The sequence below is a fragment of the Staurois parvus genome, unplaced genomic scaffold (genome assembly GCF_062004578.1).
Source record: "Staurois parvus isolate SC_StPar_1 unplaced genomic scaffold, SC_StPar_1.0 ptg000282l, whole genome shotgun sequence".
Lineage (NCBI taxonomy): Eukaryota > Metazoa > Chordata > Amphibia > Anura > Ranidae > Staurois > Staurois parvus.
The window spans coordinates 9,363,699-9,382,810 of NW_028318078.1; the positions used below are offsets into that span (position 1 = coordinate 9,363,699).

Below are 19,112 nucleotides of genomic sequence, written 5' to 3' on the forward strand. Positions count from 1 at the left end.
TTCTATCTCATAAAGCAATACTTTATTACCATCTCAAATGTTTCCTTTTCCAAATAAAAAGAATTTTCAATAAAAAAAAAAAAGTTTCCCACAATCTTTTATAGATACCTCACCAGCATAAAGCTAGCACTGTTTAAGGCCCATTTCACAAGAGCGATACGATCAGGTCTGCCTGCCAGTTTTTCATGTGGACTTGATTAGATGGCCCATGCATCCCCATGGACCGGTGAATGCAAATGGATTTGTGTCCATTTACAACCGCCTACCTTGGGGTCCAATCAGGCCTTCAAAAAAAATAAAAATGGAGGACTGTGTTCTCTTCTGGACTCAAGCCTGCCATCCACCTTGCTCTGCTCCAATCAGCAGGATATCTGTGAGCAGATCCCCTGTTGATTGGAAGCAAATCACCCCTTGTGAATGGGCCCTTAGGCTTCTTTTAGCTGACTGCATCCAGGTTTGGACATGCATCCATAATCACAGCTGACTGCTCTGTGTGTGCTACATGCGAACAGCAGCAGTCGCTGCCAGCCTGTCATTAGTTTAAATAGGCTGACCAGATGCTGCTATTCGCATGCCCTGGTCAGTCCAGCTGCAAGAATCTGCTGATTCTTGCCACTGGAAGATGTTGGCTGCGTGTGACCAGTTCTTTGAATGTGGCCTTAAGTGGATCTGAACACAAAAATTTGACATCTGTAGACCCATAGCTATAAATCTGCAGTGTGAAATTAATGCATTTTTGCCTGACTTCTAGTCTCATGGGATTTGGAATGAGATTGGTAATGTCACTACTGTGCTGTTCACTGTTCTCCTTCCTGGAGGTTCTGACTCGAGAAAGCAATGCCCTGCCTCTACCAAGATGGCTGCCTCTTAAAGAGACACAGTGGAGAACAAGACAGCAGTAATAAGATGAGCTGCAGGGAGTACAATCAAAATTTTCACAAACTATACTGAAACTCAAGAACATGTTTCAAATTCTACCCAAGACTGTAAAGAAAGCTATAGTATACTGAGGATGAAAAAAGGAACAAGTAAAAAAAAAAAAAAAAAAAAAAACACACTCGTGTTTACATACCCCTTGAGTCACATTTATCTTTATAATTTCATTTGAGGTAGTCAGAATATGTGGCATTGTAATTAATCTATCTACAGTGATCTAAAGGAAACAAAACACAATTGCACAATGAATAATTTAACATTCATTCACAGTCAAAGTTAAAGCATTTATCTGCCATTTTTTAACATAAGGCTTAATTCACACCAGAGGGAATTGATAGTTAATTTCAGGGCAATGAGATTACAGTCTCAAAGTTAAAAGAAAGTTCCTTTTCTTTGTGTTAATGATTTGTAAATTGAGCCTAATATACATAACAGGCATGGTATTGCACAATGTAGGAGTTAGTGCTTTGTGTACTAAAGCAATCCACCTGCACTGCAGGGAGGTAATGCACCTATGCTGTGATGCATTCCCAAGTGTGGTTTTGGTGACTCTGAGATGGGGAAAAATGAATAAGCTGCAATGCATGTTAATAGCTGATATACAGGGGCGGACTGACCATTTGGAAACTCGGGTACTGCCTGAGGGCCCGGGGTCAGTAGGCGGCCCCATGAGATGCCCCTGGTACCTTTTTCATAGGTTTTTTTGAGTTTGGGCAAGGACACAGGGGCCCCATGATCCCCTATTGCCCGGGGGCCCCATGAGTTGTCAGTCCGCCCCTGCTGATATAACACACCCCAAAAGTGCGATCCCTCCTACAGAAATCTTGCATACCTTTGATCTTACAAAAGAGCAAAAGATTAAAAAATACAATATTTTTAAATAACTATTTTTCCTTATTGTAGATATAGGAAATAATATTTACGATTAAGCCCTTCTGGGTGAAACACACTGGAGGGGCAGTTCTAAGACAGGGACTGTCAATGTCAAGCTTGTGAACATCCTATGCAATAAGCATGGGCATCAGTGATCTTTCAGGAGCGCAGTGTCATTTATTCAGTGTCTAATAATATGTCAGCAAAGATAGTTTGTATTGACCCGGTCTCAAGTGGCAGTGGAGAGGAGAGGAGCAGAACAGAGAAAACTTTTTTGCTCAGTCATCCAAATGATATGGGAAAGTTACAAAAGTTGGAGTACAGAGGATACATAGAGGATACATAGAAAAGGTAGTATCAAAGTTTCAAGCAGGATGGTGTAATCATAGTGTACAGCTTCAATATGGCGTATTGAAACATTGTTAATAGTTTTTTTATTGGGCAAGAAACATATTTTTGGTATATACTTTTGTCACCTATGACCATTTTCTTCAAAAACTAAAAAAAAAAAAAGCAAATGTGAAAAATGGATGTATACTGATCTAAACTAAATTGAATCGAAGTTAAATGTGTAAACTCATGTAAAAAGCTTCAGTTTTCATGCATAGCAGTTTTTGCGACTGTGTGAAAGGACCCCTAATGCATGTAAGTTTTTTTTTTGGTTTATACAAGTTTTAATAAAGATGGTTTAGCACTATGATAATCTCTCTCTTCTATTACAATATGTTGTAATAAAGTATGCAGATCACGGGAGCTGATGAGATTGGAGTGAGGAGTACAGTTTACTGATTATCGTTCACTGGAAATAACCTTTAATTGCTGTGACCTAATTATTAAGTTAGGGGGTCAATTTGGCTCTGTTAGTTGCTCCCCTAAGGGGCTGAGAGTGGGGATGGAGGCATTACATTTCTGAAAACCTCTCGTGCAGCACAGAAACACTTACTACGTTCAATCTAATTCTATTGAAAGATTTAACATAAATAATGCAAGAAAATCAGGAAATATGCCCTTACAAAATAGGGCCAATACAAAAAAAATAGAAACAAAAACACAAGAAACAGAAATAAACACAGAAGCAAAACAAAATCCCCCCCCCCCAACAAAAAAAAATATGTACACCTTGAGGGCTAGTCAGAGTGGCAAAGATGTCTAATGGGGCAGCATAAAGAGACCTGAATATGAAACAGAAGGGCATGTATCAAAATGCAACTCAAATAGTAATAGCTAGGGGTAGTGACGAAAAGTGCAGTTGATGACATTGATGCCTTTGTAACATCACCATCAGACCAGCAAGCACAAGGAATATTCGAGGCAGTATCAGGTCAACCAAAGCCCTGCCAAGGTTAAAATCTTGTGGGGAAAAAAAAAGGGGGGGGGAGGAGAGTAAGAAAAAGAAAGGAGAAGAAATGGAAATAAAGAAAGAAGCAAAGCCCAGGCAGTGCATCTTTAGACATAAAAATCTCAGAGCAGTCAAACAATGGTGTAGGATGTCCCATTTAATATGCTTATAAGAGACAGGGAGAATAGAAAGGAGAACAACCTGTGGTGTATTAGGGACTGTCGAGTCTGTCACAGTGATGTAAATGCGTAGGATCAGTTCCCAAAAGGCATGGATGAGGGGGCATTCCCACCAAACATGTAACAGGGATCCAACATCCATTTGACATTGCCAGCAACATTCAGAGCCTGAGAAGTAAATCCTATGGAGTACCATCGGACACCGAAACACTTTTTAACGGTGAAGATTGCTTTTTAGATACGTCTTGTTCCTCCTAGCTAGGCTGCTAAGTGAATTTAGGTTTTGGTTCCACTGTAGTGAGTGGAGCAGTGATTGATTGCTTTGGTTTTTTCAAAGATTCCTGAGCTTAGAGTTTAGAGTTTGATTGCTCCCACCTGCCTCTGAAAGAAGCTTCCAAAGCATGGAGGAAGGTGGGGGCTTCAAATGATCAGCTGAATATTTATCGTGCCCTAGCCAATCTCTGTGATGGTGTATCCAGAAGGTGGCTGAGGAGATGATAAATATGCATGTGGCCTGAGAAGATTATCTTTCTTTTACAGGAAGGTTCCAAGGCTTGGGGGAGCTGTCCTCTGAGGCAGCCTGTGGACCATGTAGCTGTTCATGAGATTTTAGCTGTGGCAGACCAGATGTTCTGGGGAGCTGACTGTAGGACTTTGCCATAAGGGATCTGGTTTGGAGAAGGATTGTCTCCCTCACAGGAAGGTTTTGGGAGAAAGTTGGAAGCTGTGCAGTTGTCATAGGGTCTTGTGAGTAATGACCCTGAATTGATTCCTGGTGACTGTGTGCTTTTGGAATGTAAGTGCCAGAGGTAGCTTGGACTGAGATGGTTCTTATAGGGTCTCAGAAAACTGGCCATTCCCCTGCCCTCAGCAGAATCCTGAGTTGGGAGGCTAGCGGAAAGTGTCCTCCTATTGCAAGCATTTTGGAGTATTCCATGCCCTAAACCCTCTTCTGTTTAACATTTTTTAAGCAATACATATCAAAATGACATCATAAACTAGTTCACAAACTGGTGCTTGCGGTGATGGGCAGCCTCTATGCTATATGGAAATAACCAGCTTCTATCAGCTGCTGCTATGGGGTAGCGCTACATGCAGTACGCATATAAACTTTACAAACAAAATCTTTTATGAAACACACCCACAACATTAATGAAATACTAATATACTTACAGAGGCTACAGAATAGATATGATACTTAACCAATTCCAACAACTTGTGTTTAGCCTGAAAGAATAACAAAAGGTTTACAAGTACAGATACATTAGAACTGAACACATTTTTAACATCCATTTTATCAGTGATCTATGAACTTTTGGTGGCATATTTAAAAAAATGTACTCACATAACATATGTAGTAATGAGCAGAATAAACAAAGGTATTGATTCCTCCTTTCAGCACTCCAGCTTTATGTGAGTACACTTTTAATAAATATTATCTGTGGCTTTAAATACTACACTATGGGTACTCTTCTGTGGCTGTGAGCTTGATCCAAAGAATCAAGACGGAGCTATAAGTGATTACATTGAGGACACAGAGACCCCCAGGAAGTGATTTGGAGTGTGAGGGGAACCATGACCGGTGTAAAGTTTTGCCCCCCCCCCCGATGCAAGGGGAGAGGTGCATTGTGACCTATTATAACCTGTAGGTCAATTTATGAAGGTGGGGGTCCATCTGATATCACAGTTTTGTGGTGGTGCACAAGAGTTGAAGATTGACAGCACTGGGACTGTGGGTTCACTTACCAACAGGAAGACACTTCTAATAGTGTCTGGAGGGAACCCTTGGATTATTTGTGTTTACACTTATCAGAGACTTGTTCACTTGTGCATGTTTATTTATTGAAGTAGTCACATGCAGGACTTTGTTCCTTTTACTTCATTATTTCATTATACATGTTCAGCATTTATTTATTGTTGTTACAGAGCAGTGCAATACCTGACATTTTTTAATTATCTGCTCTTCAGCTCCTCCCCTGAACGCACCTTTGCTGTTTTTTTTTTCAAACTGTAAACGCTGCTCTTAAAATAATACATGAATCTATTGGCCAACAATAAAAACCTGGTGGTTCTAGTCCTTCACCACTCTATCTAAATGTATAGAAAAACATAACCCATCACTCACGGGATAGATGCATAGTGCCACATCCCAACTAAGACACAAAATACATAAATGGAGAAATCTCCAAAAATAGGGACTTTTAAGGCATTGTGAACAAAACAAAAATAAGCTAAAAAATTGTTGTATTTATTGCATCCATTAAAACAATGGGCCAACAATTTGACCACTTAATATGCAATATAATACACAATATATTTAATAAAAACCAACAGGTCACATAGTATGATTGAACGAAACAATATCCCGCTGTAAACGCTGATGCGTTTCGTAGTCCACATCTGCTTCTTCAACGGCTTTGCAGGAATCGTCTACAAACATATATACATAACTTCATAGTAACAGGTATATAGATGTATACACAACAATAATGTAACCATTAACATACATTATAAGAATATTATTGTTGAAGCTTATTATTGTCTCTAAACTAATAACTCTGTGATCTAATTGAATATTGTGGTAAGAGTTTCAACAATAATTTTCTTATAATGTATGTTAATGGTTATATTATTCTATTATTTCTTAAATATATTGTGCATTATATTGCATATTAAGTGGTCACATTTTTGGCCCACTGCATTAATAGATGTCAATAAATACAACTATTGTTTAGCTTATTTTGTTTTGTTTTTTAGTACAGTGTCTTAAAAGTCCCTATTTTGGGAGATTTCTCCATTTTTGTATTTTCTATCCAAATGTATATTTGTTATATGCCAGTAAATACAAATATTAAAAATTGCCTCCTACCTTTGTCAAAAGATATATCAATCTTCCATCTCTTAACGAATCCACAGCCTTGTTACTTGGGACAAACACAGTGAAGGAGCCATGTCCATTTAATATTGGGGGAAGATCGCAGTTCTGCAAACACAGAGATATGATTTATATATGCAGCTAGCTTTTACAACATTGTAACAGAAAATAAAGGATGAAGTGGATGGTAATAACCTAGAATGAATTAAATAAACAAAGTGGTGCAGCGCTGCTAATAAACATCAATCCATCATAATCAACAAAAGTGGATAAACTGTGCTCAAAATCATAATGTGAATTAATGACCAATAAACATAAACCATATTTGTAAATGTCATATACTAATGAATAATGTGAATAAACATACTAAAGTGCTTTCAATAATTAAGTTAATAAGTTTCCAAATATCACACGATCCAACACCGTGACTGCAATTCCGTGGTTGGTGTGAATATCCATGCTATTAACAGTGCCACTCTCTGCTCACAGAACTCTCACCTCCAATGCATGTAAAAACTGTGTATTAATAATAGGACATCTCCACACATCAAGACCTTGCGATATCTCCTTTATCCGTTCCTCCTCCCACGTAATGGATACTTTTAAGATGGTATTGTAAATCCTCCGTCTCAGTGGATACCATTTACCTCCAACGCAAGTAACACTTGCATATATTTAATAAGACATCTCCACAAGTCCGGACCGCGCAATATCTCCTTTAGCCACTAGAGGGCTATCCACTCCTCCTCCCATGTAATGGATAATATTAAGTAATAATGTCACTATGTCACAGCATGAGGAAAGTGCAGCCGATAATCATCAACTGCATTTACCCGGTGATCTGCTGTGTCATTGATCACGTGGTAAAAGGCCGCTGTGATTGGCCTTTTGCCACATCATGTGGTCAGCTGTGTCTGTAGGAGATCACAGAGACTGCCGGCTGCGCGCCACTGGGAGTGCGCAGGAGGGCGCATTCTGGGAGGAAGTCATATGACGCCCTCCCAGAACTGGACAAGCATGCTGTAGCCATCATTTGGCTATAAAGCGTTTGGCAAGAATTCTAGGGAGAAAAAATGCCCATGCAGTAGGACTGCTCATTTTTGTTTAGGGAATTTCAGAGCGGAGATACTTCCCCACCACTGCCACCTCCTGCAAGCTAACAGTCTTATGAATGGACTGTTCCTGACTTCATCATGTTCATCGTGCTCAGACCAGCTCTGGATGTGAGGACGGAAGGAACAGTCCACTGCTGGACGTGGGGTAGCGTGTTTTTCCAGAGGATCAGGTAAGTATAGCCTTTCAAATGGCCTCTAGATAAAAGCGAGCAGTTAACCCATGCAGTGCAGGCACAGCCTCACTGCATAAGAGAAAAAAGGTTTTACGTGGAGTTCTGCTTTAGGTTATTTTTAGATGTATAAAAGGTATTCCTAACCACTTTCTACTATCCACTAACAAAAGAAAAGCTGGTACAGCAGTTAACTTTCTCAGGCTTGTTCTCCCCAGTTATTTCCAGATTTGACATCATGCATAATTCAACTGAAGTGTGCAACACCATCATTAGGCTTTGTAAACGGTTTAGTGGAATTGGCAGCACTGAAGTGATATTTTGCCAGTCCCCTTCAGATGAATTTTAAACTAAACTCATCAGCAACTTTTGTAAATAAAGTATCTGATCCTCGAGTTTGTGTTTGTCTATTTTATCTCTGATTGCTAATAGTTCTTATCGTACATTCCTTATACTATATATCACAAAATCATACTCTCCGTATATTTAGTTTGAACTAACCAGGTTTGGCAGGTTTACTTTAAATACCCATATGAAAGAAAAATAGATTTTAAATATATCTCAAAAATATTCTTCCCAAATATATTGACATATATTTGAAATACTACAATTTTGGCCATATTCAATATATATATATATATATATATATATATATATATACATATATATACATACATACACACACACACACACACACACACATATATATATATATATATATATATATATTGTGACAGGATGAACGGCGAGGTGATAGAGGGACGCTATGTGTCACCTCGCATGAGATCATACTGTGAGGTGTAAGGTGGAGTCCACTCCGGGTTTTCGGTGCCACAATGGCGGAGGTGGTTCCGGACCAGAGTTTGGGCTCCACTAATGACCACCAACAGGTGATACAAAAAGGGCAGGGCTGGAGCAAGGAGTTGCTCGTGGCCTGGGACTCAGAGAGGTATTCTGAGAGAGCTGTGTGTGTACGATACCTACAAGAAAAGGTTTGCGTTTGTTTTGTTTTTGGGTGACAGGGAGAAGCCCTTCACCTCTGAGAGAGGAAAGTCTTCTGTTTAGTTAGTGCCTGGATGGCAAGGGTTTATTTTACTGTTTTGTTTGTTTTGACATTTTTTTGCAAACCTGTAAATAAAGCTGACAACCAGTCAGATTTTAAGAAAGCCTGCTGTGCGGTCTACCTTTTTCCCAGGGAAGGTGATCCCCCACCTGAGCTAACCCCACATATGGTGGATTTGGCGGGCAACTTCCTGAGCAAGTGGGAAAATGGAGGAAATAATACGAGCCTTGCTGCAGGCCAATGCAGCACAACGGGAGACAAATCGCCAGTTTGCAGAAGCCCAACAAGCAGACCGAGAGCTCCTTAAGCAGGTGGCCCAACACCTGTTAGAATTAAAGAAGGAATCTGCAGATCCACTGCCAGTGGAGCAGAAAATGGCGCGGGCCAGCTATGTTTTGCAGAAGATGACACCTGCGGATGATGTGGAGGCCTACCTCACCACTTTTGAAAGGGTTGCTGTTCGGGAAGGATGGAAAAAGGAACAATGGGCAGGACTGCTTGCACCATTTTTGACAGGTGAATCCCAAAAGGCCTATTATGACCTGGAACCAGGGGATGCCCAGGACTATGAGAAACTGAAGGCTGAGGTCCTTGCACGCCTGGGCGTCACCATTGCAGTCCGGGCTCAGCGGGTGCATCAGTGGCATTACAGGGCTGACAAACCACCCAGATCTCAGATGTTCGATTTGATACATCTCTCCAAAAAGTGGCTCCAGCCAGAGGTATTGTCAGGCCCTCAGATTGTGGAGCGTGTGGTCATGGACCAATATTTGCGTGCACTCCCTGCCACTTTGAGGAAGTGGGTCAGCCGTGGAGACCCTAAATCTGCAAACGAGCTGGTGGACCTGGTGGAGAGATATGCAGCCGCTGAGGACTTTTTTCATTCACCTGGGCCGTACCCCAAGGTCACTAGGGGTGGAAAACTATCCGGAGGATCTGGTAAGACTATTCCATGGGCCAAAGGCTCAGAAAAAAACGATAAGACTGTTGTGTCAGATAATGAGACTGTAGGCTTAGGACCTAGAGACTGGCCAAATAGGTCAGGAAGGTCCCCAAAGCCATTTAGAGGTTTAGGTACTGAACATATCAAATGTTATCGGTGTCATGCGTTGGGTCATATTGCTGCAAACTGTCCTTTAAATGATTAACCTATGCAATGTGAAAATGCTTATTTAGGAAACCGCATGTCTCATTTTGCACAGGTGGTATGTACTGCAGCATGTCAGAAACGCATGGAAAAGCAAATGTGTGTGATTGCCATTGATGAAAAGCCAGTAACTGCTCTGCTAGACTCGGGTAGTGTTGTGACCTTAGTTAAAAGTGATTTGGTAAACCCTGCCAGCTTACACCCTAGCACGATTGGGGTTATTTGTATTCATGGTGATACACGTAATTACCAGACTGCTATAGTGGAGATTGATACTCCCTGGGGCCCTGTGACCCATTCAGTGGGGGTGGTGCCCTCTCTGCTTCATGAAGCCATAGTGGGGAGAGATTTTCCCCATTTCTGGAAGTTATGGGATAAGGAGGGGAGTCAGGAGGACCGAGCTCCCCCTGCTGGGGAAACACTGAAAACTCCTGAACTCACTCCTGACCCCTTTGACGGCAAGGTGGAAGGGGAAACTGTTGGTGTGTCCAAGGAAGGTGTAGACCTTTTTCCTTTTTCGGTAATGGCTGGGGAGCAGGAGGAGTTGGATCCAACCCCAGACATTGAGGATATAGAACAAGAGATGATCGCTGGCTCTAGTGAGAGTGGACAGAATGTGGTGCCTGACCTAGAGGTCAGAAAAGAGGATTTTTGTACGGAACAACTGAAAGATTCCACACTTAATAGAGCCCGTGAAACCATTAAAATGATTGATGGGGAACCAGTTGAAAATGATGTAGCGGTGTCTTTTCCCTACATGGCTCTTAACAATAACTTGCTGTATCAAGTGGTAAAGCAAGGGGAGGAGGTGGTAGAACAGTTAGTGGTCCCCAAACCCTTTCGCCGGATGGTACTAGATTTAGCCCATGGGCATATAATGGGTGGACACCTGGGTGTAGAGAAAACAAAGGAGAGAATAACCCAGAGATTCTTTTGGCCAGGCTTACATGGAGACGTCAAAGCGCATTGTGAGTCATGCCCGGAATGTCAATATTCTGCGCCCTCACCCCATTTTCGTAGTCCGCTAGTACCTCTACCCATAATTGAAGTACCGTTTGAAAGAGTGGGCATGGACCTAGTGGGTCCAGTAGTAAAATCTGCCCGGGGCCATCATCACATACTGGTGATACTTGACTATACCACCCGGTATCCTGAAGCCATCCCCTTGCGTAATACCTCCGCTAAAAATATCGCCAAAGAGCTTGTCCGGGTGTTTAGTCGTGTAGGTATTCCAAAGGAGATATTAACGGATCAGGGCACGCCATTTATGTCTAGAGTTATGAAAGAGTTATGCAAACTGTTCAAAATCTCCCATCTCCGTACCTCGGTCTACCACCCCCAAACCGATGGGCTTGTGGAAAGGTTTAACAAGACCCTTAAGAATATGTTAAAAAAGGTGGTGGACAAAGATGGGAGAAATTGGGATTTTTTGCTACCATATCTCATGTTTGCTATACGGGAAGTACCTCAGGCATCTACAGGATATTCACCTTTTGAATTACTGTATGGTAGACATCCCAGGGGATTGCTAGATGTTGCAAAAGAAACCTGGGAGACAGTCCACGCCCTATAGAAGTGTCATCGAGCATATCTCACAGATGCAGGATAGAATCGCAGCTGTCATGCCACTTGTTCGGGAACACATGGAGCAAGCCCAGGAGGTCCAGAGAAGGGTTTATAACCGGGGTGCCAGGATCCGTACCTTCAACCCTGGGGATAGAGTGCTGGTGCTAGTCCCCACCGTGGAAAGTAAATTCCTCGCAAAGTGGCAAGGTCCCTTTGAAATTAGGGAGAAAGTGGGGGAAGTAAATTATAAAGTTTACCAGCCAGGGAAAAGGAAACCCGAACAAATCTATCATGTTAATCTCTTAAAACCTTGGAAAGACAGGGAAAGTTTATTGGCAGTACCAAGCCCCCAAAAGGACGTGGTTCCCGTGGTCCCTCAGGTACCTATAACGGAAACCTTGTCAGTAGCCCAACAAAATGATGTTAAGGAGTTTGTGAGGAAAAATGGAGATTTCTTCTCTCACCTACCTGGACTGACGACGGTCATACAGCATGACATAGTTACCCAGCCCGGGGTCCGCGTAAATGTCAAGCCCTATAGAATACCTGAGGCCCGGCGGGAAGCGGTGGCAAAGGAAATAAAGGACATGTTAGAGTTGGGAGTGATTGAGGAATCTCACAGTGAGTGGTCGAGTCCCATAGTGTTGGTCCCAAAACCAGATGGAACAATTCGTTTCTGTAATGATTTCAGGAAACTGAACAGTGTGTCTAAGTTTGATGCGTACCCGATGCCTCGGGTGGATGAGCTCATTGACAGGTTGGGAACGGCTCGGTACATAACCACCTTAGATCTGACCAAAGGCTATTGGCAGATTCCTTTAACGGAAGCTGCAAAAGAAAAGACGGCATTCTCCACCCCCGAGGGGTCCTTTCAGTATAAGCGGATGCCGTTTGGTTTGCATGGGGCTCCTGCATCATTCCAAAGGATGATGGACAAGACGTTGAGACCACATCGCCAATATGCAGCTGCCTATTTGGACGATGTCGTCATCCACAGTCCAGACTGGGAATCTCATTTGTCCCGCTTGCAAGCGGTCATAGATTCGCTGCGGGAAGCAGGTCTTACCGCCAACCCCAGAAAGTGTGCCATAGGCTTAGAGGAGGCCAAATATCTTGGCTACATCATTGGTCGAGGTCTCATTAGGCCTCAGATCGATAAAATTGAGGAAATTCAAAAGTGGCCCCAAGTAAAAAGCAAGTCCGGGCATTTCTTGGAATCACTGGATACTATAGGCGGTTTATCCCCAATTTTGCCACCATTGCAACCCCACTGACAGATCTGACAAAAGGTAGGGGGTCGGTCATGATTAAGTGGAATCCTGAGGCGGAGACCGCATTTCAAAGGCTGAAACAAGCACTCTGTGCTCAACCTGTGCTTGTGACTCCGGATTTCACAACAGAGTTTGTGGTACAGACTGATGCCTCTGACGTGGGACTAGGTGCGGTACTGTCCCAAATCAGAGATGGGGAGGAGCACCCTGTGGTCTTCCTAAGTAGAAAGCTCAACAAACATGAGAGAAACTATGCCATTGTGGAGAAGGAATGTTTGGCCATCAAATGGGCCTTGGAGGCCCTGAAATATTACCTGTTAGGAAGACCGTTCAAGTTGGTTACTGATCATGCCCCGCTCAAATGGATGTGTGATAATAAGGAGAAAAACAGTCGAGTGACAAGGTGGTTTGTTGTGCTACAAGTGTTCAAATTCACAGTGGAACACAGAGCGGGGAAACTGCAAAGTAATGTAGATGCCCTATCCCGGGTCCATTGCCTGGTTGGGACAGTTGCTCAGCCGCAGGGGCTTGAGCAGAGGGGGGGGATATGTGACAGGATGAACGGTGAGGTGATAGAGGGACGCTATGTGTCACCTCGCATGAGATCATACTGTGAGGTGTAAGGTGGAGTCCACTCCGGGTTTTCGGAGCCACAATGGCGGAGGTGGTTCCGGACCAGAGTTTGGGCTCCACTGATGTCCACCAACAGGTGATACAAAAAGGGCAGGGCTGGAGCAAGGAGTTGCTCGTGGCCTGGGACTCAGAGAGGTATTCTGAGAGAGCTGTGTGTGTACTATACCTACAAGAAAAGGTTTGCGTTTGTTTTGTTTTTGGGTGACAGGGAGAAGCCCTTCACTTCTGAGAGAGGAAAGTCTTCTGTTTAGTTAGTGCCTGGATGGCAAGGGTTTATTTTACTGTTTTGTTTGTTTTGACATTTTTTGCAAACCTGTAAATAAAGCTGACAACCAGTCAGATTTTAAGAAAGCCTGCTGTGCGGTCTACCTTTTTCCCAGGGAAGGAGATCCCCCACCTGAGCTAACCCCACAAAATGTATATATATATATATATATATATATATATATATATATACACATACACAGTATGTTGAAATGCGTTTTTATTTCAAAAGCTACCATCCTGACGCTCGGACACCTCCTGTCCTCCTCCGGCTCCTGGGATGGTCTTGGACCACGTTACTGGTGACATGCTTTTATCCTTCATAATTCTTGTGAGCTGCCAATTGTCATTATGCCAATAAATGGTTACTGCTAATGCTTCACTTAGTCCGGTGCCCCTCTCTTCTCTCTCCTTTGATAACCATAGAACCTCTTCATGCCACGCCCTCCTTCATTGCTGAAGTATGCAACTGATTATTGATGATCCAGCAAACAATTAATTTGACTTGAATTATGTTTTGGTAATACAACAAGCACTGAAAGCAGAAGTTACACAGCACAGGTGACACACACACTGTACAAGTGAGGAGCTCTTTGAACTACAGCAGCAATGAATTGCATAGAACTCAGGATGGTGTGGGACCTTTCTGGATATGGCATGGTGACAATGTTTCCTGGACAACATTAGCGATTTACTAACGGATTTCACCTGTTGCATTGAATTACGCTTTATAAACAATATGATTTTGTCATTTCTTACCTCCAACAAAGTTTCAAATCGGCTGAATCTATCATCTCTTGCAAGTATTTCACCAATGGTCATCTGGTAAACAATCAAACAAGTATCACAAATCTTACATAAAGCATGACAATTTACATTTGTCCTGAGGGAATATAGCTTTCAGATATCTTGAATAGCCTATGGCTTAACAAAATGATAGTAGTTGCTACTGTGAGGAAGTAAGGGACAGCGAACAGTGGAGGTATCTTATCGCCAGAATTCTGAAGAATTATCTTCTGGAAAATCAGTATTAAAAAAAAAAAAAAGTAATTCTATTGTGCTGAAAAAAAAAACCCATTTATGATAAGCTGTTCTGGTATTGAAATATGAGCATTTTCTTTGAGATGTTAAACTGTATCTATAGGAAAATAGTTGTTTCCTTTATTAAAGAAAGATTAGAATGTTTGTCAATTTTTTTTATTGCTGTATTTGTCCCTAAAGGGTAGATTCTTGTAACTTATGTCTCTTTTTTTTTTTTAGTATAAGACAAATAAAGTTTCTTTATTTGGTGGGTGTCAGAGATAATCAAAAGTGCAGGAAAACAGAAGATTTACCTTCACTTCATGGCTCAGTGACAGATGTAAGAGCCCTTTCACAAAGGTCTAGATCCATTTGTCTGCTTTTCAGGTGGATCCAGACTGAACCACAATGTACAACTATGGGCAGGCGGATACAAACATCCATGTCTGTTCAGGTCCATTTTTTTTAACCACTTGCCCTTTGGAAGATTTATCCCCCATCCTGACCAGACCATTTTTTTGTGTTATGGTGCTGTGTAACTTTAACTGACAATTGCGCGGTCATGCAATGCTGCACCCAAATTAAATTTCCGTCTTTTTTCCCCCCACGAATTGAGCTTTCTTTTGGTGGTATTTGATCACCTGTGTGTTTTTTATTTTATGCGTTATAATAAAAAAAATCGACCATTTTGAGAAAAAAACAATATTTTGGACTCTTTGCTATTAAACATGTCCAGTAAAAAAAAAAAAAAAAAAAAAATCAAATTTTATTATAAATTTAGGCCAAAATGTATTCTGCTACACGTCTTTGCTAAAAAAAATCCCAATACATGTAAATTAATTGGTTTACATGAAAGTTATGGCATTTACAAATGGCTGTATAGATAATGGGATTTTTTTTTCTACTAGTAATGGCGGCGATCAGCGACTTTTAGCAGGACTGCGGCAGAAATTCTGACACGGGGGGGAACTGACTTGGTGTCACTGACATCCCCAGTGACACCAATACAGTGATCAATGCTAAAACAAAGCATTGACACTGTACTAATGACACTGGGCAGGGAGGGGTTAAGGTGAGGAGCGATCAAAGGGTTAACTGTGTGCTGGGAGTGTTTTGCTAGGGTGCGGAGTTGTGTTCTTCACTGTAAGCAAACTGATTGGGATGGCTGTACTGTGTTGTAAACAAAACAATTTTCCTCCCCGTCAGAGATGCTCGATAATCACCAGGCGCCGGCGGGTAATTTCCGTCCAAGACACGTTGATTGACATCCACGGCCGCAAATGGTAGTGCAGGCAGGGCGCTCGCATGTGCCCCCTACCCGGAAACACAGAATGATGTATAAATACATGATCTTGTGCACAGGGCGGTCCTAAAGTGGTTAACAAGGCTGCATCCTTTTCTATTTAGACGGATCTGAATGTATATAAACTGATGCTATCCAATTACATCCGTTCCACGTTCACATAGGATTTGTTTCTTCAAAAACAAAAAAAAACCAGATGTAGACTTATGTGAACTGAACTGAAAATGGATGTAAAAACGGATGCAAACTGAATCCATTTTTCCTCAGCAAAAAGATGACTGAATGGATGACATCTGTTGGGTGGTGTGAGGGTGAATCATGAACATTTTACATTAATGAAACAAATTCTTAAAATATTTTTTTGGACTGTTCTTGGAACCTAAAGAAAACCTTGGCTGAGAGCAATAAGTAAGTTGCTGTTGACTTTCTCCAGAAAATGTATATTGTCCGGCTACTGCGGACCGGAAACATGTACAGGTTGGGATTTCTGACTCCCTTTGCAGCTTTGTGGGTCAATAAATTTGTTGTGACCCCTGAGTGAAATGGGGAGCGAGTAGTGTTTTGTATACCTTTAGGATTGTGACTGTCATATTTCTGAAGTGACTGTTCCTTTAATCACTTCAAGTCCGGACACTTTCACCCCCTTTCATGTCCAGGCCAATTTTCAGCTTTCAGCGCTATCACACTTTGAATGACAATTGTGCGGTCATGCAACACTGTACCCATATGAATTTTTTAGCATTTTTTTGAGACAGATAAAACTTTATTTTGGTGATATTTATTCACCACTGGGATTTTTATTTTTTGCTATATAAATGAAAAAGTCCAAAACATTTTGAAAAACATGTTTTTCTAATAGAATTTTGCAAATAATCTTTCTTCATAAATCTTGGCCAAAATGTATTCAGCTATCTTTTTAGTAAAAAAAAAAAACCCCACATTAGTTTATAATCAAATTATAATTTTTCAAAACTTTTTTTACATTTTTATTTTTTTTTATATTATTTTCAAAACTTTTTTTACATACTGTCACCCTAGCAGTACAGTGTCACCATAGTGACACTGTACTACTTGTGGGGGGTGATGAAGATTTTTTTTTTTTTTACACCCATAAAGGCTGTAAAAGCAATAATTTCTCCTCCTCTCTGGCTGTGTCGGACCAGATCGCAGTGCTGCACGCTTCTAGGGAGTGCGCACAGGTAATGGATGCGGGAGAACGTTTATAAATGGCTACCCGCTCCTGCACTGCTCCCGTCCAGCCGTTTATATACATGGACCAGACAGGAAGTGGTTAAGGTAACGTCATTATGCCTGTGTACACTATTAATATATTGCAGCGGGAATGAAGGAAAAGGAGGGAAAAAAGGTTTCTAGGCCCCGACTTTCCTCATAGGACAGCGGCAGCGCAGTTTCAAGCCTCCCTTACTATGTGAGGTAAGCGGGAAGGCTTTTCATAGGTCGCCTAGCCCTAGTAACAGGTGAACATTGGACCCTAGGGGCTGCTGTGAGCGGGAAATAGGGCTATATAAAGAAGGTCCATTACCCCTCAGGCGCCTCAGAAGGCATAGTCTGTGTTGCTCCCTCTCACCCGCCCGGGATGTCATGGCCATTTATTATGTGGTAGTGTCACCTTTAAGGATTAAAGGGGGACAGTTTTGTTTATTGAACCCGAACTGTAGTGGTTGGGCTTTTTTTTATTGACAAGTGGATCATTTTAAATTATGTTTTATACATGAATTAATGTGATGGATATTTTTAAGTTATTAAATTACTTTGGCTTGAGCCGTAGTGGCTGAGCCATTTGAGGCTTTGGTTATTTAAATCAATTTATGAAGAGTGTGATTGTTATATATTTAATTGAAACCAATAATAAAATGGCCACGGCCTATTTTGTCCAGCCTGGTTTGATGTGTCATTATTTATCTAGTTTAAATGGTATACCTGCCGCCTGCTGTCCCATGTATGCTGCAGTTTCTTTAGTGTACCATCTTTACTCCTTTGTTTGTTTTTTTTTTTTTTTGTAAAACCTACAAAATTTGTTAATAAAAACCTACCTTTGATTTATATTTTCATCAAACTACAATAAGCGAAAAACAATGCAACACAGCAGTTTAAATGTATGTACCAGCTGGACTGTTTTCAGCTTACTCAAGAATTGTCAGAATATTTGTAATCATACAGTTACTGATGATGTACTTGATATCTTAGGCTGATTGAAGACTAACTCTCCCCAGTGACAGGATCCCTGGTATAAACATTGCTAAAATATGCAGCGTAAACACTCCCCTTGTCTGGGTCCGGATCTGAACCTGCAATCTCTGTGGTGTCTGGTTGTAGCTCTTCTCGTTGTGACATCTGTGATGCTAGACATCTCGCTGTCTAATCTTTTGGACTATCTTGCGTTGTCTCTTGTTTCTGGTGAACCATGAACTCTTTGCTCCTCCCATGATTTAAGCCATGACTCTGAACTTCCTGTTTGCCAGATTATTGTGCTCTCTCCAGCCGATAACGTGCTCCTTAGCAAACCCGCAGCTGTCCTTATCTTCACTACCACTCGTTACCAACCTTTTGCTTGTTCCTCAACTACTCTTCCACTTGATCCCAACCTACAATCACGTGTTACCAGCCTTTGGCTTGTTAACTGACTACGCTTCTGTTTGATCTCTTCCTGCTATATCACCTATTGAACCCTGGCTTGCTCACCTCCTGAAGCGACAATCCTGAGGACCTCTTCTGCTGCAGAAAAGAAAAAGCTTTCTAGGTGGGTGGGAACCATCTCCTGGAGGGGGAGGTGCAGGGTGTTTGCAAATGAGATCAGTTGGTGAACTCCTTCCTCTTAACAGATTTCATGTCCTAAATCTACAGTACATACCTATAGCTTTTCTATGGAACAAGCTGGAGGCTGAGGTAAGGCCTTGTCCTAAAATACAGAAAAAGATTTTTCTTTTCCTGAGGACCTCTTCTGTTGCAGAAAAGAAAAAGCTTTCTAGGTGGGTGGGAGCAATCTCCTTGAGTGGGAGAGCAGGTGCAGGGTGTGTGCAAATGAGGACAGCTGGTGAACTCCTTCCTCTTAACAGATTTCATGTCCTAAATCTACAGTACATACCTATAGCTTTTCTATGGAACAAGCTGGAGGCTGAGGTAAAGCCTTGTCCTAAAATACACAGAAAGCTTTTTCTTTTCTGCAACAGAAGTACATTAATGGTATATTGGTGTACAGGGAAGCTGAAATTTAGGGGAAAAAAAGTGAAATTTTGAAGGAATTCCCCCGCCAAGACATTGTATTCTGAAAGCAGCACCCGTCACGGTCAGGCTGCATGTACACTGCAGCTGATACACTCATGTTTAGGAGCTTTTC

General features: G+C 41.7%; 1 protein-coding gene across 1 annotated transcript in view; it reads right to left on the reverse strand.

The window, feature by feature from the left end:
• STAB1 (stabilin 1) overlaps positions 1-19,112 on the reverse strand; it is a 317,318-nt gene that overhangs the window by 228,175 nt on the left and 70,031 nt on the right. The window contains exons 14-17 of the mRNA XM_089681924.1: positions 14,191-14,253; positions 6,197-6,310; positions 4,501-4,554; positions 1,073-1,153 (exon numbers count right to left, since the gene is read on the reverse strand). Coding sequence (XP_089538050.1) covers positions 1,073-1,153; positions 4,501-4,554; positions 6,197-6,310; positions 14,191-14,253 — 312 coding nt within the window. The remainder of the gene's footprint in view (positions 1-1,072; positions 1,154-4,500; positions 4,555-6,196; positions 6,311-14,190; positions 14,254-19,112) is intronic.